At 43.4% G+C, this 20,635-nt stretch overlaps 2 protein-coding genes across 4 annotated transcripts in view; both read right to left on the reverse strand.

The window, feature by feature from the left end:
• Positions 1–3,630: 3,630 nt before the first annotated feature.
• Positions 3,631–6,162, reverse strand: TMEM81 (transmembrane protein 81). The gene has a single exon (XM_046682445.1). It carries the CDS (start codon positions 4,835–4,837, stop codon positions 3,986–3,988), a length of 852 nt encoding a protein of 283 aa, XP_046538401.1. The 5' UTR covers positions 4,838–6,162; the 3' UTR covers positions 3,631–3,985.
• A 144-nt stretch (positions 6,163–6,306) lies between these two features.
• Positions 6,307–20,635, reverse strand: part of RBBP5 (RB binding protein 5, histone lysine methyltransferase complex subunit) — a 34,818-nt gene continuing 20,489 nt past the window's right edge. For 2 of the 3 annotated variants that reach the window (XM_046682441.1, XM_046682442.1), the window contains 9 exons: positions 19,789–19,898; positions 18,399–18,518; positions 18,157–18,310; positions 17,989–18,060; positions 16,989–17,106; positions 15,638–15,707; positions 14,832–15,061; positions 13,812–14,003; positions 6,307–8,369 (listed from right to left, as the gene is read on the reverse strand). In XM_046682441.1, coding sequence (XP_046538397.1) covers positions 8,341–8,369; positions 13,812–14,003; positions 14,832–15,061; positions 15,638–15,707; positions 16,989–17,106; positions 17,989–18,060; positions 18,157–18,310; positions 18,399–18,518; positions 19,789–19,898 — 1,095 coding nt within the window. In that variant the 3' untranslated portion in view covers positions 6,307–8,340. The remainder of the gene's footprint in view (positions 8,370–13,811; positions 14,004–14,831; positions 15,062–15,637; positions 15,708–16,988; positions 17,107–17,988; positions 18,061–18,156; positions 18,311–18,398; positions 18,519–19,788; positions 19,899–20,635) is intronic. The other variant, XM_046682444.1, reaches the window with a different exon arrangement.

The raw sequence follows: 20,635 nt of genomic DNA on the forward strand, positions 1-20,635 counted from the left end.
CCTAAGCAGAGCAGAAGCAGGCATTTGCTGGACTGAGCCGGCTTTACCTTACCTAACACGGTGCACAGGGAACCATGCTCCTGGGATGCACTGCTTTAAGGTTCCCTGATTTTTAAGACATTTGAGGTGCTGACTCAATGGTGCTAAAGGGAAGTCCTCTCCCTGTAGACATACAGTGACATCACCCCCCCCACGCCACCCCCGGCGAGAAGGTACCTCTAGTTCCTGCTCAGAGCAGCCAAACAAATTTTGAGTCCCTAGTCACATCGTCTAGTTGCAGCATTGTCTCATGCATTCAGCAAACTTCCTTCACATCTGGGACGTGTGCAGCGACACACTCACGCAGCCCTGCAAGTGTTCAGTTCTTCTGGTGCGGAGCATGCAGGGATCCATGCTGACGGCGCCCACAGCCATCACCAGGGAAGAGGGAGGTGGAGGCAGGCAGAGGCCCCGCTACTCAGTGCTTAGCTCTGTGCCCAGGCCTGTTCAGCAGAAGCCCAGGCTGACAGCAAGCCCCCAGGGGCCAGCGCAGGCAGTGGGATGACACCACCACAGGCTCACTCCCCTCTGCCCCCAGAGGGGCTGCTAGGAGCACTGGCCGCTCTAGAATCCAAATTTTAGTCCAGTCAGCATCTCCTCTACCCTCCACAGGCAGATCCCAGCCCAGAACAACGAACTGAACTGGATTTTGGTTTTTCCTAAGACATCCAAAGGGCTTTGTTCTCTTCCATGTCCAGTCCCTTCACATCCTAAGAGTCAAAATCCAGAGCCCAATGCACAGAGGGCTCCAAACCTACAGCTATACAATATTCCACCCCATCTTGATGACTGGCTTGTAATAGAATGCTGGAGAAGTTACTTAGCTTTTCTTGGGTCTCAGTCTCTCCGTCTGTAAAATGGGAAACTGTACCCCTCACTCCTCCCTCTCCAGCAATGTAGTAATGAGTTCATTACATACAAAGATATTGTTTTCTGGTCATCTTTTAAAGTAAAGCAGGCTCTCTCCTGACTGCTTCAGCAGACTGTCCCACACTCAACTAATATGCTTCCTAAATGACATCCCTTTCTCATGTCCAGTCCTTCCGTCTACAAAGCAGGTTTACTCAGAGGCTCTCGTTTGATCCTCACAATCCTGTGTTTCAAAGATGAGGACCAAAGGGTCAACTTGCTCCCTTACACAGTCAGTAACAGAAACAGGACCCTGCCCCATGTCTTCTGAGATTCCTCCCCTCTGTGGTGAAGAGAATGTGGAAAATTTAAGATCCTTTCAAAATAAGAGCAATAGTAAAGACATCCTATTCATGGGTCTAAGCCAGCGGTTCTCAACCTTCACTATATATCAGAATTACCTGTAAAACTTCTGGAAAAAAGATGCTTTGAACTCATGATTATCTCTATCTGGGACACTGAAAGGGCCTAGAAACAATGACTCTCCAGTGGCAGTGAGCACATTCAGCACCCTGACCTTGGTTTCTAAATACTACTCCCCACACCACAAAGGACCAGAGTCCCTTGGAGAAACAGCAGATTCAGATGTAGAGAAGGCAAAGTCCAAATGTGGATCTGAGACACCTTGTTGTACCAGAAAGCAAGGACATGCTCAAAGTCAAAATAGGACTACATCAAAGGACAAAAAAGATAGCTGGAAGGGACTCTTACTGGCCAAAATTGGGGACACTTTGAATATCAAAAATATGAATGGATTATATATCATTCTCTGAATCAAACAGAATGCATTAAGGGGCCGGCCTGGTGGCACAGTGGTTAAGTCATGCGCTCCGCTTGGGCGGCCCAGGGTTTGCAGGTTCAGATCCTGGGCACGGACCTACACACCACTCATCAAGCCATGCTGTGGCAGCATCCCATATACAAAATAGAGGAAGATTGGTCCAGATATTAGCTCAGGGCCAATCTTCCTCACCAAAATAAAAAAGAGAGAGAGAGAATCCACTGAGACCTCAGAAATAAAGAATAAAAAAAGAGTTCTTCTTTACAGAAAAATGCAGGCTAATAAATATAAACGTGATGGACTTAAAAGAATTACCATTTTGCAATCCCCAACATGTAATATAAGGCAAGGGTCATGAATGGATGCCAAAGACGTTTGTGAAGTTTTTAGAAAAACACATAATCACAAAGTATCGCCCCACAGATTACTGAGCGCAAAAAAAAAATACATACGCCGTTAGTGAGACCTGGCAGTCACCACCTTAAACAAACGATCAAGCTCATCATCAGTCATGGGTCACCTGACATCCTGTGCCTCCTGAGGTAATGCACTAAGTACATACCACTTACACAGGGTTCTGGTCAAAAACGTTAGTCATTCCTCAGGAAGCTCATCATCAGAAAACGGCAAATCCAGACTGTGGGGTACTATCCAAGACAAATGGCCACCTAGGCTCTCCAACAAAATCAACGTCATCAAAAACGAGAAGACATGCAGGGGGCCTGCTGTAAAGTAAGACTTAAGAGACAGAACCAAATGTAGTGTGTCAACTTTCGTTTGATCCTGGATCAGAAACTGAAAAGCCCTAAGATTTCAGAAATTGGGGCAAATGAGAGATCAACTCCATGTCAGACTAGGGAGTTACTCTCCTTAGGTGTGATGAAGATGCTGTGGTGACCCGGGAACGTCCCATTAGGAGATGCACACGATGTAGGAGTAAGGGTCACAATGTCTGTGACTAGCTTCCAAGTGGTTCAGTAAAATTTATGTATATTTAGAAAGATAATTCTAGCAAAATGTTCACAACTGATGAACCTATGGGTGTAAAAGGGTAAAGGGTCTATGGGTATCAGCGAATCTTTCAACTTTTCTATGGGTTTGAAATTGTCTTTAATTAAAAGTAGAGGAAATAATAAAGATCCACTGGCCATAATTTAAACTAAACTAGCACCCTCAGGATTGGGGCTCAGGAATCTTATTTTTCAAAAGCTCACCCAGGTGATTCAGACACACAGCTAGAAAAGAGAACCACTGGTCCACGTCTTGGCTTCTGCTACCCCCTCTGCAGCTGGAGAAAAGTGAGGGAAGGAATGCTGTAATTCTCTCAGTCGAAGTAGCTCAGCTGGTGGCCACAAGCCGTTTTCCTGAGGGTTCCACAAGCCAATTATCTCACAGTCTGAATGGCCTCTGAGGGTCTTAAGACTGGATTTCCTACAGAGGAAGGAAGGTACTAGTCTTGGCTTAGGGGGCCTTGGATGCTATAAGAAACCAATACACTTGACCTTTCCAGGAAGACAAGCTTCAGGGCACTGAAACAGCAAACAGGACAGGAGCAGGGAGCAAGCCAAGGAACCGTTCAGGGGAACCTACCAGATGTGGAAGTCAGTGTTTTGCCAGGAATCAATTTAACACTGAACACAGATGCTTCCCCTGGGAGTACAGACAATGTATTAACACTTAGTGACTAGGTCAGAAGTCATTGCTAACCACCTCAGCTCTGCTACAAAGGGGTATATGCCCCCTTACAAAGCAATGTGTTCACTGTCTAGTCTAAGAAATTCGAGGAAAATGAAAACCAGACTGATTATGGGACAATTTAAATGAATGCAAGAAATTTCTAACTAAAGAACAGAAAAGGTTAGGTCCCCAGAGAGCTACTGTGAAATATTTTTATTGAAGAGGAAAAAAATGTTTTCACTGGAAATGCTATCAATATATCCTTCTACATGATTATACTGCCTGAAGAAGTGAGCCAGAGGTGGGGAGGCATACCAGTTGTAAAGGGTAGAAAATGAAGGCGGCTTGGATGACAGAACTCTTCCCAGGAGTGGGGGAGATGCCTGCTGTCAGGTTTCCTGGGTCCCTAGTGGGCAGGAAGATCAGGAAGAGCTCCATCTGGGACACCAGGTTTGAGATTATTGGCCACAGCAGCCATGATGTTGCCCCTCTCCACATCCCCCACTCCCTCTTTTGGCAGTGGATGCCCTCCCTCTTAGCTGATCCACAATCAGGCAGTCAGAACACTCCCCTGAAAAGCTAGCTTGGCTTCCTAAGCAGTCCACCCAGCTTCCTGGGCAGCCAGCCCTTCGGATGCAAAGCTGGTAGGGTCTTAAGGCTGACACGGCTGTAACTCACCCTCAGCCCACGGCACAAGACAATGCTCACCAGCATACCAGCAGCCACTCCAGCGGCAATTCCGATTCCCAAGGCTACAGCCACCTTCCTTTTCCACAGTGGGCGGTGAGGCCTGGAACAGCTGTCCAGGTTCACTTCCAGGCCCTCGTCTACTAACTTCTGATCCTCAGTAAGGGACTGATGGAAATTCAGATTCACCAAGTTAGGAGGAAGGACCCTCAGCCCAAAATAGAGCCTCTTGACGAGCCTCAAGTTCTTCACCAGCTGCACATCGCACCGGTAAGTCCCGGAGTCACGCTCCTGCGCAGGCTCAAACTTCACAAAGTGAGAGCTGGCCCGAAAGGGTCTGAAGACCTCGTCGTCAGTGGAGATGATCCCACGAGCGAGTCTCCAGGTGAACCGGAAAGCTTCCTGCCCAACCTCCAGGATGTCTGAACTCAGACAGCTCAGCTCAAATTCCTTCCCTATGAGAACGGTGAAATGGAGCATTCCACAGATCCAGTTGGTCAGACACTCCAAGCGCTGAGATTTACACTTCCTTCTCACTCCATCAGGGCCCACCTCACACACAGTCTCCTCCTTATAGCCAAGGCCACAGGTGACAGTACAGGCGGTGGCATTGACGATAACTTTCCCCACAGCTTCTTGCAGTTTCTCAGGGATGGCCAGTGTTTTAGGCAAAGTCACCGCCAAAGGCAGGCAGAAGGCCAACACCAGGCTCCCAAGGATGAAACTAGTGGCCAAAATCTTCATGTCGCAGTATGCATCTCACCATCCTGGCTAGCACCCCAAGGTATTCCAGTTGAATCCTTTACGATATCGTAACTTAATTCCTTTGATGTGAGATATCCTTCAAAGTCAAAAGATATGTTGTCTGCACTGTCAGTAAAACAGTGGCACTTATAAAAGTCCAGTCCTTATTAACAGGTGAGGCCACAAGGCAGGGAGAAAAGCCACAATGTTGCTCCTTTACTATCTCTGCTTGTTAATGACCCCCTTACCAGTCATTATGCTTTCACATCCTTTAAATGAGTATTTAAATCCACCTCTTGGGAAGACAAAGATGAAAGACTTCAGAAGCAGAAGCCAATCTCCAAATCACCTCAAACGCAGAGCAAAGCTATCCCTTTCCTCACCCTTTCCCCTCCCCTCCAAACTGTGGGATCTAAATTAAAAGGTTTCAAAATATCAGTTAAATCTGACCAAATAATAAATCAAATACTGAGCCTAAAAAAGAGGATTAACTTGAATTATTAGTAACTTTAAATGCTCCTAAACCGTCTATAAAAAGGATTAAGAATTCTGGACTGGGAAGGCAAGTGACTTACCCTTCCTGAATTTCTATTTCCTCCTTTGTAAATTAAGATCTCCTTGCCTATTTCAGGAAGGTCACTTTGAGCATCAAATGATAAACTGTACATGAAAACACTTTGTAAACTGTGCAACACTGTAAGGAATTTTAAAGAGAAATGAAAATTCAGGAAGATAACAGCCCAGAACCCTTTTAGAATGCGAATGTTTATCAGCAAGACAGGCGATATAAACACAGCTCCTCTCCCCCAGCCAGGCACTCCTCCTCCCCGGGGACACTCCCTGCTTCTCAGCCTACTCCCTTCACCCTACAGAACAGAGGAGCTCATTATTCACTTGGCCAAGGTTGCTGGGAAACTGCTATGATGTCAAAGACAGATTCTCAGGCACGTAACGAAAAAGATTAATAAGCACTCAGGTTTGGTGATGATTAAAGTCAAAGACAACTTTATGAAACATCTTATTCTTTAGGAGACAATGAATATTCAATGGACTTCAAAGCTATTTAATCTAGGGAGGAAAAAGGCTGATAAAGAGGAATTTAACTGCACTTAAACTTTAAGAAAGATCCTTGCAAAGCAGGAGCCCCCTCGCACGCGTCCCTCTGACCTCCAGGAGGCCTCCCGCACCGCGGCTCCAGAGCAGGTGCTCCCACTTACACTGAGCTGGACAAAGGTCGTTCCTAGATGATCTTTTGATTTAACACCAACTTTTTGTCGGAATCGTTTATTTACAATCTGTCTGGAGGCAGAAACCTGGACTACCACCGCTACCTTTCCCAGCTCTGTATCTCCACACACAAAGAAGATCGGTCATCAACACAGTAAGTGCATTTTTCCATCACACACGGCAAAGTGGCTGGTGAGTTTTAGAAGTGACCAGTGGCTACAAACAAACATCTACACCTGTCCTTTAATAAACATCCAATTTTATTTACAAAGCATTAAAGCTTCAGCAAGAAGTACCCAAGGCTAAGTCTCGTCTCGTACAAAACTAGAGAACATTAAAAAACAAAACAGTGTGGGGGGAGGGGACCACAAAGGGAAGAAAAGAATATGCATATATTGTACAAATCAAGAAAATCAAAATGAAATAGACAGAAGGTTTTAGGAGCTGAAAAAAATTCCCAAAATATAAATAATTATTAGGAGCTGCTGCCAGAGACAATCTGACAGGGCTGAAGGTGACTTTCTCTGCAGCCAGTTGAGGAGGTGGACACAGCATAAACATCCACGCGCACAGAGAGGACACAAGCTCCTGTGCACATGGAAATAAGGCAGAGACCTTCTGTATCACACAGTCTGCACGCTACGGCAGCGCACAGCCCAGAGAGAAATGGAATGGAAATGACGTCTGCAAAACAAAACGAGGTCTCGGGAGAGACCTGCCAATTTTTACTACTGGTCTGATGTAAAACATGAAATAAAATTCACACGATGAGCGTTTGAAGAAAAAACAGGCGCATCTAAAAATATAGACATTTTGCAACAGACTCAGGGAGAGCTCTTAATTACTTTAATTACTGAATATTTTGATTCTAGAAGATGGAATGGGAGAAAGAGGCTCTTACCGATGCATTCTACTTTGATTTCTATCCTAAAATCCAAAAGGTAATCAATGTCTCTGGCTACCCATAGGAACATCCACAGCTGATAAGAGATTCCACGATAAGCAGTGTTTAAACTCTCCTTGGAAAATACTGTGAAAATGGCGATCCCAATTAAGCACTTCTGATCAGCTGAGGGCTCTGCTCAGAGCCGAGGGAACCCTCGCCACACCTGGCTCTTTACTCTGCACTTTCAGAGAATTTCAAACACCTAATGTCCACATCCATCCAATCTGCTACTTTTTATATAAAGAAGAGCAAAAGCAAAAAGTAAAAATTAAAATTTTTTTAAAAGCTAAGCAACCTTTCACAGAAAGGAAGTGACCGAAAATACGTCGGAAGGGAAAGGAGCACGGAGACAAGAAGGGGAGAATGCAATGACTGACGGAAGGACAGAAAGCCACAGCAGTGATAAAAAATTTTTCCCTTGATCTTTGATTTCAACTGCATTGTTGCTGCTCTGACCCTGGACGGTTTCCTTTAGTCCTTGCTTCGACTCCCCAACCCAGTGAAAAGGCAGCTCGTCAGGAGACATCTTGGCTCGCGTCCACCTCTGGAAGCCAGCACAGGTAAAGCAAGATCAACTACTGATGATTCTTTGCTGGAGATAGATGGAACAAGCCATCTTCAAAAACCATGATCAAGGAGAACGAACCAACCCGCTGGCGGGAAACATGCACCGAAAGGAAAACAAACACCCTGACCTCTCCCAGCCCAGCTTCTTGAGCAAAACTCGGCATGTGAAGAAAAGTGGACCTTTCTTATCTTTCCTCCCTTTCTGAAAACTTGAAATCTTTCAAGCACTTTCTTTTCTGCTCATCCTTTCTACACAAAGCGGAAATATAGGAGGTATCTGGTGAGATGATAAGTTTAAAAGTGGGAGAAAGAATAGGCAACAGCAGTTTTTCTGGATACCAGTAGCAGAATTTCAGATAAGAACAAGTCACTCAAGGACATGCACTGAGGGTGGAAGGCAAACAGGAGACAGGAAATGACAGGTCAAAATGATGCAGGGTACAATAAAATTAGATGAGCAAAACAGGTATCTTTTCTCCAGCAATGTAAGTATTAAAGTTTCAATGAGTCAAAACTCCCATGTGGCATCTTCACAAATCCTTGTTCCTGAGAGCCTGTTTGGACTTATGCTTGAAAGGGAAGGGACGTATACTCTTCTTCCATAATTCACTTCTTCATTCAAACATAAAATTCACTCTTTCCACCTCCTGGGTGGGAAGCAGAGGCCTTTGTTTTAAATTAAAGTCAATCTCAAATGACTGACCACAGTGTCCAGAGGCCACATGATGGCAAAGTAGGGAAGAACGAAGAGCTTCAAGGATCTTCATAACAGTTCTGAGATTGCTCCCCCTGCTAAAGAGATGAGACACAAAAACATTTCTTTCAGCATCAACTGAGACCGGTTACTTCCAAAATGAAATATGCTGGGTGCGGGATGGGGCAGTCCACATACATGGAACCCCCCCATGTAAGTCAGACCCAACTCCAACGCCCAGTTACTCTTCACTTCAAGAAGCAACAAAAAATCCAAATCCCAAACCCCCACCCCAATACTTTTCTCAGTACTGCCCCAAAGGGGAAAAAAGCTGCTAACCATTCTCCAAGGTATTAACAAACAATGCTTTACAATCCAACAAGTGCAGTAAGGAAAGGAGAGGAATTCTACGGTGCTACATCTTTCATCTATTAGACTAAGTAGTCACTAAATGATTAACCCTCTTCCAAGCACCCCTGTTCCTTAAGTGACATCTTCATCACCTTAGAATCCCAAATACGGTGAAATGTTAATGAAAACTACTGGCAGCATTTCTATGCGCCAACAACTGATCAATAAATAAAAATCCTAAACAGGAAAATCAAATGAACACTTCCCTGATTATTCCATAGAAGTTGTTCAACCTCTGAGGGACATCCTTAAATGGGCTACTGTGAAATATTAACCAGGAAGTATAAAAAGAGAACAAGATGAAGAAAATCCTCCCACATTCATCTGGAATGGGGAAGAACATGCCCACTTGAAGGTAAAATGGATAAACAATAATTGCCCAAGTCTGAAAGAAAAGTGCCCATTTAGAAACTTTGCTTTTAACCTGATTTTTAAAGTAAAACTTCAAGCATAGGTGAAAACTAGCAATAAAAAAAATATTCCCATTTGCCTGAGAACAGACTGAAATTACACAATACAAACTCCCTGGATACAGACTCTCCTTCAACGCTACACTGTTAAAAATCAAATTTAAACTTCATGTGGTTCAGTAAGATAAAAAGCTTATTTAGCACCAATTTTTCAGATCTCTCTCCCAACATAAAATATAATAATTAACCTCCTGAGTTGATTTTTTTAAAAATCCTGAGACAGAAGAATCTACCGCACAGGACTCAATGCCACGCCTCTGCCGCCCACAGGTTAGTCACTGCTGGTCCCACAGGCACCCTGACCAACCTGGTTTAACGGTTTAAAAAGGAACACAGCACTGCCATTCTAAGCCTGAATCCTAACAGGAAAAAGTGGTTTGATCACAAATCAACAGCATTACTAATGGGCACTAAGATGACTAACGAACTACATTATAGTGATTGTCTGAGGTCAGTTCACATTTCTGTTATCGTCCTCGTTCATGTGAACAGACCAAAAAGAAAAAAACAAAAGGCTTGTTGAGGCATCAGGCAACTAACCAAAACCAGAGCAAACAACACCATGAGCAAGGTAAGAGACAGATACAGCAAGACAAGACCCCCAGGCTACTGAAAACTCTATCCCAACAAGACAGATTATTTGGTTGTGACATAAAGGAAATCTCCAGTAATGCAAAATTAAGAAAAATCCAGTTCATGATGAACAGCTGGTACTAGTACCTCCCAATAGCAGCCAAGCCTAAGAAACACTGAATTACTGGTTTCAAATGTTACCTTAGCTAATAATATCACCCAAAATGAGAAAGAATATCCAACTAGCCATCTGATTTTAGCAGGAATTCTTTGAGAGACTGATGATTTTTTTTAAAAAGGAAGAAGACGGTAAAAAAAAAAAAAAAAACAAACCCCTGACTCACTCCCAAGCATTTAAAGCAAGCACAGGTTTAGTCAGTGAAGAGGAGGTGGCGTGGGGCGGAGCGGGGGGCCTAGCGGCACAAGGAGGGCAGTGGTACCGCCACAAGGAGATCTGTGCAGTTGTACAGTGCCTGTCTGCCCCTAGAGGGGGCGCCTCTGCTTTCCTTAGCCTTTGCTACGGCAACAGATGCAGGAGCACACCACGCCCTTCAGGCTCACCATCCCACGAGGCTTTTAGACCACGGATGTGACAGACCACAACCTTGTTACAATTGCTACTAATGATGTTTACTGCCAAGGAGCCTAGTTCTTGGGCAATCCTTGAAGCAGCCACAGGGCAACCAGGACACTGGTGGTTCTGCTCATATCTCAAGTTTCTGTTCTGAGGACTGGTCCTCTGGAGAGTGTCTTATAAGGCAATTGAAGGGAATGTGATAATGGTGCTGACTCTGTTGATCTGGCCTTTACAAAAAGTCCCTAGCTCAGGGTTACCCTCACCAAGCAATACTAATGGGCCCTCACTCCTCATGGTAGGTATGTCTTCTTTGGGTCCACTGGTGCTATTCAATACTGATGAAGTGTTTGACAGGGAAGAATTTTCTATAGCCCAATTCCATGTCGCCAGATATTTCTATAGTGGTCTATGTGTCTTCCCACCTTCCCTTGGAATGCACAGTCTCCTGCTGCAACGTGCAACAGCACCTTTGTCAGGGCTTATCACGGCTCACTGAACAGTTCCTTCAGTAAGGGGTCAAGTGCAGATATTAACAGTTGTCATCCATCTAACTTGAGCAGTTACACAGCCTACACCTATAATCTTGCCTCCAAATAATTTGGCTTAAATGCGAAAGTAGGGCATTTGGGCGGAGGGGAGATCTACAAAGCCTTGAATCAACAAACACAACCCTCAGACTGAAGTGATTTTTAAAGATGGTTCAGCCTCAGCCATTCTGGATCAGGTTTGAGTTCTTAATATCTGGTGAAAAATCTACAATGACTGCATGCTGGTTTTGATTGAAAAGCAACAGCGTGTGCCAGCCAGGCTTTGCGTGTTCTGGGCCCTCCAAGGTGAACACAGTATTGGATGAAGCCCCACCATCGCCCAAAGAATCCCACACAAAAGCTCTGACACGTTGTCCTGAAACAGAGACTTCCCATGGAGATGTCTGTGATACCCAGCATCACCACTCTCCCCCAGACATGCAGCCTTCACAAAGATCCAAGTCACACTGCAGCTAGTGGATAACGCTGGATGCAGCCTTCTGAGGAAGTCCTGGAGCCCACCCACAATGCCCCTTTGGAGGGTTTTTACTGATCCTGCTCCTCAGCACACTCTGGAGTTTCATCTGGCCATTTCAGTTTTGGAAGTCTCCATTCAGGAGAAGGTCAAGGACCCAAGGCCAGGGAGGAAAGGAGAAAAGGGGAAGGCAAGAGCATAGATTCCATGGGGCAGGATGTACGCACACAGTCATGAGAGGCTGGTGAAATGCTTCAGTGATCTATACAGTTGTTCCGTCCGTGTGTTATGAGAAAATGTACCATCCCCTTGGCCCTGTTAGGTCAGTCTTCTCTAGGCCTTTTAAGGGTAAAGCTGTTAAGAGTTGCCTCTACTTAAGGTTGACCGACTCAAGTGCCTAATAAAAATAATGTAGAAAATAAAAACCTAGTTTGAGGTATCCTGCTATTCCAAGACACAAGTTCTAGCCTTTAATGAGGACGGTACCTAATTTACCCTTGTCGGGAAAGTGAGTGGGAATATATCCTTCCAACAGGCCCTTAATGATGGTATCCACTCTGACTAGAAGCAGCTTTGAAACGCTGACTTGTACAAATATTAAAATACATCTTCTACACATAGTTCAAAATTTCACAGCAAACTGCATTCAGTATTTTGAGACTTACTAGGGAATAAAAACGCCTATTCCTTTAGGGCTGAGTAAACCTTCCAACATTTGGATTTTGAGTCTTACTTAGCCATTTTTGAAGTGCAGCTGAGAAACACTTCTGCTGCTGTACTCTGGGCAGTAAATCTAACGGTGCTTCATGGTACCTTTAACAGAAACCTAACGTGGGAAATGCTAGAGGTACTCAGTTACTGTTAGTGACTACACCAACTGTAATTAAAGTTGAAATCACTGTATTATAGAGAGGGAAATACTGACTTTTTAAAAACTTTAAATGGTTTATTTATAATACACTTACCATTAAAAAGCAAATGATTAATTACAGATTCTGAAGAAGCTGGGAGACGATGTCCTAGAGTACGTCAATTAATTCAATACGTTTGGGCACAGTTTAAATCACCCTGGAGTGTTTCAGCCCCTTGGGCCAGGGAAATCTACTTAAACTTTACATGGTGTTTCCTCTGTAGTGGCATCAGCTTATGCAAGACGCAGCTTACGGAAAAATCATTTTTATTTACATTACGTCAATTACTGACCTGCAATCTTTCTTGGAAATACCCATAGAACTCTTCTAGGCTATGTTAAAATATATAGAGACACAGACTCAGGTGGACTGAAGGTGGAGGAGGTAACTGATTATCAGTGGCGCACCACGAATACTGTTGCTGGTGCTTGGTGGTATAGTGTTGCACTGTGAAAAACTAAAACCTAAATCCAGTGAGCTTGAGGTGGAACACTCCAAATGGTAAGTAATTGAGTCTGTGTCAGCTTCTCTGCAGAAGAGCATTCATGTTCACAACGATCAGCTGACTTAAGGAATTCTGTTTTGCATGCTACTGCATATCATCACATTTGGATTCAAACACTTAAAATTCTAAAGCAAGGGGGAAAAACCTGAATACAACCACTGCTATTTCATCAGTCCTGCCTCTTTGAGTCTACTGACCTAGCCACAGAAAACTGACAGCACTGTATCATTGTATTAAAGCAGTGCTTCTATATAAAACAAAACAAAAAGTTTCCAAAACCCAACAGTGTCTGAATAGAAATGGACTCTAATTTGATTATTACTTTCCAAACGAGAGACCATTTAGCCTAGATTCACAAGTATTTGACAGGAAATTGAAATTGTTCTCTATCCCTCAGTAAAAAAAATCCCTCAGTCATATAAAAGTGAGGAAACAGTACGTTTCAAGAGGCTTAGGTGTTAAAAAGCTACAAAGATACTATAGTTTGCCTTTTTGGTAATCTCCTGTTTGAAAAACAAAACAAGTTAGTAGTACTTCTTAACATAACAGTACTACTAACAACTTCATTATTACGTCGAGAGAGAGAGAAAAAAACCACCTCTGGATGTGAACAATTTGCAGACATGGAAAAGACGCCACAGTTAAACAGGGGCTGTAGAAAACAAGCTTCTATTTCTGGTTATATGCCTCGCTCTTTCATTTGAAGCAAAACAAAATAAACCTAGAAGCAAATACAGATGAAAAAGTGAATTAAACCAGTGGTTCTTACCCTTTTTGGGTCATGGATTCCTACTGGAATCTGATGAAGAGTATGGGCATGTTCCCCACAAAAATATTCACATAATATTTTGCATGCAGTATCAAGGGAATGTAGATCCCCGAAACCTACTTACAGACCCAAGGTTAAGAGCCACCGAATTAAGCCACATCTGGTTTACCCTACCCTTGGCAGCAGTTTAAAACTCAGGGAATATCTGCTACTGGGGAAAAGGAGGAAAGGAAGGAACAAGACGCTGCAGTTACGCGGAGTCAGGGGCTGTACAAAGCAAGGCCACGAAGCAAGCCAGGCAGCGCTCCCAATGTGTCCTTACCTGTCAAGGGCTGGCTGAGTTCCGCCTGCACTTTACCCTTCGCTGATCCTTCCAGAGGTAAACCTCTGTCCCCTTTGTAGAGTTTCGGTTTAAATGGAGAATCTTTGTCTTTACCTTTTGATCCTTTAGGCCGGCCTGCTTGCTTCTTCTTGGATTTGCCATCCCCCTTCACACCCAGTAGTGGATGGACTTCTGTAAAAGGACAGATAGGCATGGAAAGAAATCCACACAGCACCAGACCCATCACCTCAACCAAGCACATGGCATGCCACTGATCCATAAGCAAAAAACGTTGCCCTGTGTCCCAGATCCACTAACACAGAGAGAAAAATTTGCTTTGTTAACTATTTATAAAACTATAAAATAACGATCGTTAATTGAGAAATAGTTGCTTGGCCAAAGGGCACACCTGGCCTATGTGGTTCACACCAAGCCATGGCAGCTCTAAAACGCAGCTACAAGACACACCAAGCCAGAAGAGGAAGGCACACACGCACGTGAGAACAGAAAGGGGGTGGACTTCGGAACTAGACAGCCCAGGTAAGACTTCTGACTCCACCAGGTGATTGCACAGGCTTCCAGAGTCAGACTGTGAGAGCAGGTGTGAGCCACGACTGTCCGAGTCTGACTGGGGCGCTCCCACCTGACAAAACAGCAGTGAGGGGCAGGGAGAAGGGGGCTCAAGGAGACAAGCTCCAAGGCAGACGGCAGAAGACTTAAAGGGTGTCACCTGAGGCCAAGCACCAAGGGCAGGACCTCCCCGTCGGAAAAGAGAAGTGCAAGCACCGAGGGCAGGACCTCCCTGTCGGAAAAGAGGAGTGCAAGCAGCAAGGGCAGAACCTCCCCGTCGGAAAAGAGAAGTGGAAGCGGAGGAAATCATCACCAAGTTGTAAAGCACTACAAAAAAGACTCAGAGGAAAATTCCTCTAAGGTAAAATTACTCCAACAAAAACCACCCGACCGTGCTGGAGAGTGAAAAGTGGTGTCTACAGGGCAACAGAGAGAAGATGCGGCTCTTACCATCATTTGGTACTCCTTGAAGTTCTATATTGGTTGTTTTGGGTTTCTTCTTAGGCGGCTGGGACCCATCTGCTGAAGCCTGCCTCCTCTTCTCTGAACTAGCCCCTTCATCCATCAAGGAGGTTTGGACTGCATCTGGTGGGGGGCCATAAGGATTTTCTTCTGGGTCTTCTACCTCAGGGGCAATGGGTAAATATAATAGAGCCTTTGAATCTTCCAGCTCTTCATCACTATTTGGAACAGGATCAGACAAGGGATTAGAAAAAAGAGGAGACAGTTGCTTAAACCACGAATCCTTCCTCTAGGGCAGAATCACCCATATTAACCATAAGCAACAGGTTTGGATCTAGAACCTTAAGAAAGCCAAGATGAATAAAAGGAAATCAGACAACATGATGAACAAGATCAGTAGTAAAAATAAAACAGGGGCTAGCCCCATGACCTGCTGGTTAAGTTTGGCATGCTCTGCTTCAGCGGCCCAGGTTCAGACCCCAGGAGCAGACCTACACCACTTGACCACAGCCATGCTGTGGTGGTGACCCACATACAAAATAGAGGAAGACTGGCTCAGACGTTAGCACAGGGCAAATCCTCCTCAGCAAAAAAACAAAAATAAAAATAAATATTTAAATGAATTATTTCAGTTTCTTACGATTTTCTATCAGAGGAGATTTTCTATCAAAGGAGCTATCTCTTTGAGCTAATAACCAGACGGAAGTGAAGGGAGAGACAGGGGAAATGGGGATTCAACACCAGAGACTGAGGAGGAGGAGCATCCCAAGGTCCAGCCTCTGGCGGTGGCTCACCTGCTACAGAAGGCAGCAATAGGGTCCACACTGGTGACATCCACCTCCTCATCCTCTGCAGCATCAGCTCCTGCAGAACAGAAACAAAGCAGAGGTGTGAGAAGAAGTGGAAAACTGCTTTTTACATACAGCTTAATGATTTTCATGAACTGAAATTCAGGAGAAACAAAGGAGGAAAATCAAACAGTTCATTTTACTTAATCCTTCAACAAATATGTGCTGAATTTCCACCCTATGCTATGCACTGGGAATAGAGTGATGCCCAAGAAAACTGGGAACCATTTTTCAGTAAGACCTTCCTGGTCTAACTGGGGAGGCAGATATAAACAGATAATTTCAATTCAATACAGTCAGTGCTACAGTAAAGGTATGTGCAATGTGCTAAGGAGATGAGGAACAGTAACACTTTCTGTGGAAGTCTGGGAAGGCTTCACAGAATATCATAATACCAATGCAGTCCAGAACATGCTGCATCCTTGGTTGTCTTCCTAAAACACACGAAGCACGTTATCTTAATATCACAAAAGCGAGGACCAGCACTTTCAAATTGGAAAGAATCAACCTCAGTCCCAACTGCCTGATTCCCGGCACCATCAAGTGGCCCAGCAGGCAGTGACCTGTGGCATTATTTACTCGATGACAGCGCCAACTGGGCATACCAAGCATTCACATACACAAATCCCTACCATGTGAAAAGCCCTGTGTTAGGCACCACGGGGATAAAAAGCCAAATCTTCCTACTCAAGGAGCTTCCTATCTGAAGTTCAGAAGACAAGAGAGGGAAATAACAATGACCACAATCATAACAGAAAATCACAGCTGAATGCTCATTATGGCCTACTTTACAGGACTCACCTCATTTACCTGTGCAAATCTATAAAGCAGGTTCTATTCTTACCCCATGTTACAGATGAGGAAGTTCAGGTATAAAGAATAAGTATTTTGCCCAAGGTAGTGTGACTCCCAAGCCCATGCTCTTTTCCTTCATCTTACTGACAAGGGAGTCACAAGATGACACGAGCTGAGCACCTAGCATGGGGGGCACTTTGCTTGGTGCTGCACGGACACCCTCATTCAATTGTCTGCAGTTAGTCAGGCAACAGAAAGTGAAATGGTAAGCGAGTTGTGTGAGCCCTGGGAATGCCCACGTAAGCCCTTGGTCAATGCCTTACAAATAAAGACTCTCAAAACTGTCAGAACTGGGGAAGCTTAAAAAGAAAAATGGCATTTTAGACTAAGTGCTGAAACGAATTTTCAACACAAATAAAGAACAAATACTGAGTAAAACAATCATTTTCCTTTGGGAAACATCTGCAATTGGGATTGGGGAATGCTGTCTGAGAAATATTACCTGTCTGCTCAGGCTCACTCTTATCTTCATCTTCAATATCAAACTCTGATTCCCTTTCCTCATATTCTACATTTTCATCCAACTCTTTGAAGTCTGGTGCAAAGGCACTCCAATTTTCCTACACCACAAACAAAACAGACTACTCAGCCATAATGAGAAAGCAACAGTCTATAATCTAGACATCTGTGATAAAAATGAAAGATTTGAGCATGAAGAGACCCAGAATTCTGAGATCAAATATGGCAGCTAATAAAAATTAGGTATCTACAGGTTTTACTATTTTATTTCCTATCTTAAACATTCCAGGTTACTAACTGTAGCCCTTCCATAAATAACTGCCTCCTTTAATCTTTCTAAGATGCAATTCTGAGGTAAAATGTGAAATTTTCTTCTGAGTACCCTGATTACAAACATAACTAAAGGTGTTCAAAATAAAACCAAGATATAAAACAGAAACTAAGTGAGCTGAAAATAAGAAAAGCAAGAGAGTGGGGCCAGCCCCGTGGCCGAGTGGTTAACATTCCACATACTCCGCTTCAGCAGCCCAGGGTTTGCTTGTTTGGATCCCTGGCATGGACCTACTCCTCTCATCAGCTGTGCTGTGGAGGCCTCCCATGTACACAACAGAGGAAGACCAGCACAGATGTTAGCTCAGGGCTAATCCTCCTCAAGCAAAAAAAGAGGCAATGGATGTTAGCTCAGGGCAAATCTTCCTTACCAGGGGGAAAAAAAAGAAAAAGAAAAAGAAAAATCTATCTCAGATAACAGAAAGCACACTAGACTTTCTCCCTGAAAAGAGAGCCTAGTAAATCAGCTTTGGACCAAGACCTTTCCATCAAAATAAAGCAAAACTAGGACCACTGAACCTATTTAATTAGGTTACAAGAATCACATGCGAAAGAAAGTAAATAAGACAGTTTTTAACTTACTACTTGTAAGGTTATTTAATAAAAAGAAAGGGTATCTAGTTTCAAAGCAATTAAACCAGACAAATACTTACTACTTGATTTTGTGCCCAGATAGATACCACTCCACTAGAAATGGATGCTATGATGGGTCGAACAGGATGCCACTAAATTTAATGAAGGAAAGAAAAATTGGTTCTAAAAATGGATCCAAGATTTTCCTTATTACGGAAGTAATAACAGCAAGCTCTCCTTTTACTCACAGCTACATCCAAGAGGAGCTCCCCTCTCGTCCCGTGGAGAATCTTCACCAGGTTGCCAATGCTCTTCTCCCATATGTACAGGGCATGCTGCCGGGCTGAACCTGCCACTATGTATTCCCCATCCCCCGAGAAACAACATTTCTTCCACGGGGTCCTAATGGACAAAGAAAGCACCCAAGGAGAACCAGGGCTGGAGGCCAGGTCCGGAACTATCACACATGCCTCCAGGGCGTGACACCTACCTATTCACCAAGTCCTGTAATTTCTGCATGGGCTCAGGCTCTCCATCTCTTCCACAGGTTAAGATTTCTCTGCCATCGTAAACTCTGATTATTCGATCTGCTGTGTTAATTAAAAAGCAACTACAGAAGGGATAAAAATATCAACAGCAGAGGTCAGAAACCTGTTCTGTTAACATTTTCTATTACTATCTGTTACTTAGAACAGTACCATGAAACAACTAATAACTTGGAGAGAGACTGAGTAAAAATCTAAATAATAGACTAAAATACTTATATATCTAATTGTCATTATCCATTAGAACAGGTTTCATGCTTTCTGTGCACCCCTGAACCCTTTATGTGCAAACTAATCACTGGTATTTGATTGCGATCCAAGATCTTTAAATTGAAACCAGCTTGCTGAACTCAGGAGCTTACAGTTAAATGTATACAAATATTTTATATTTCTGGTCTGTTTTATACACAATATAGTCCTCTTAATAATAAACTAATTATGTCATTTTAATACGTTCAGCTTTTTACTGTAATGATATTGGAAATAAAATGTAAGTTATTTTACCACCTTCTTACAGACTTCACTGAATAACCTTTTTTCGATTCGAAAGAATTTTGAACACGAATGTCCTCTAAGTATGTATGGGTATTCCTACATGAAACAGGATGACTGTTAGCTCTCTTACTGACAACCTATTTCTTCTTGTTTCTGTTGACATGTCTACCACTAGCTGGGTAACCAAACTCATCAGAAAAACATCTGAAATTAAAAGGGTTTAAAAGGGTAAACAAGTTTTATGTGAGTGAAGTGTATGATCATTTACTATGAGCATTCTGTGACATCATCTGATTAGAATAACAGCTCATCTTTACCCGGAGCTTACCCTGCACCAGGAATGTTGTCTAAGTGCACAGCACTCAGACATCTTTTCCATGAAGACACTGCCTGACACCCTCCAGAGAAAGATGTGGCTGCCAGCTCAATATGGTAAATTTTATGAACTTCAGAACCGGATACTGACAGTTCCTAATAACTATTTTTTAAGTAAACTTTTTTTTTTTTTGAGGAAGATTAGCCCTGAGCTAACATCTGCCAGTCCTCCTCTTTTTGCTGAGGAAGACTGGCCCTGAGCTAACATCCATGCCCATCTTCCTCTACTTTATATGTGGGATGCCTGCCACAGCATGGCTTGACAAGCAGTGCCATGTCTGCACCGGGATCCAAACTGGTGAGCCCCGGGCCACCAAGAAGGTGCTAACTTAACCGCTGTGCCACCGGGCCAGCCCCTGAGTAAACTTTCTTTACAATTTAAGTATAATATACACAAAAACTGACTCAATGTATTTTTGCATTCTACTCACTTTTAAAACTGTCCCCCAAAAGACAAGGTCTCACCTCCCCTTCCGGGCAAATTCTATTGACTTAATGGCTGTGGTATTGCTTGTTCCAGTTGTTACTCTGAAGGAAGCAACGAGATCCTGAGAATCTGTTTTTAGGACCAAAATCTAAAGTTTAAAGGAGAAAAAAAGTAAGTATTCTGATAACTTATGGTAATGAGATCTGGCTTCTGTTTCTAAAACTGAGAAGAGACTGAATAAAAATATCCAGTAAACACCTCTATTCCCAAGTATTCAACCTAATTAACCGGGATTGCCTTTTACCTCTTCAAATAAAGGACAGTGCCTTAATCTGTTCTTAAAATACACTATTTAGTATTATTCACAATAGCCAAAAAGTGGAAGCAACTCATGTATCCATCAACAGATGAATGGTGAACAAAATGTGGTATACACATAAAACGGAATATTATTCAGCCTTGAAAAGGAGGGAAATTGCGGCACATGCTGCACATGGACAATCTTGAGGGCATTACGTGAGGCAAAATAAGCCGGTCGCAAAACGACAAATACTGTATGAGCCCACTCATATGAGATACCTAGAGTAGCCAACTTCATAGAGACAGTACAATGGTTGCCAAGGGCTGGGGGGAAGCAAGGAACAGGAAGTTAGTGTTTAATGGGGACAGAGTTTCAGTTTTGCGAGATGAACAGAGTTCTGGAGATGATGGTTGTGATGGCTGCACAACAATCTCAACGTACTGAATGCCACTGAACCGTATACTTAAGAATGGTTAAGACGGTAAATTTTATGTCGTCTGTTACATGTATTTTACCACAATTAAACAAACTGCCACTTTCTAAAGTTGCCATGAAATTACACTAAACCATGTGCCCCAGTCAAA

This window comes from Equus quagga, chromosome 13 (genome assembly GCF_021613505.1).
Source record: "Equus quagga isolate Etosha38 chromosome 13, UCLA_HA_Equagga_1.0, whole genome shotgun sequence".
NCBI classification, from domain to species: Eukaryota; Metazoa; Chordata; class Mammalia; order Perissodactyla; family Equidae; genus Equus; species Equus quagga.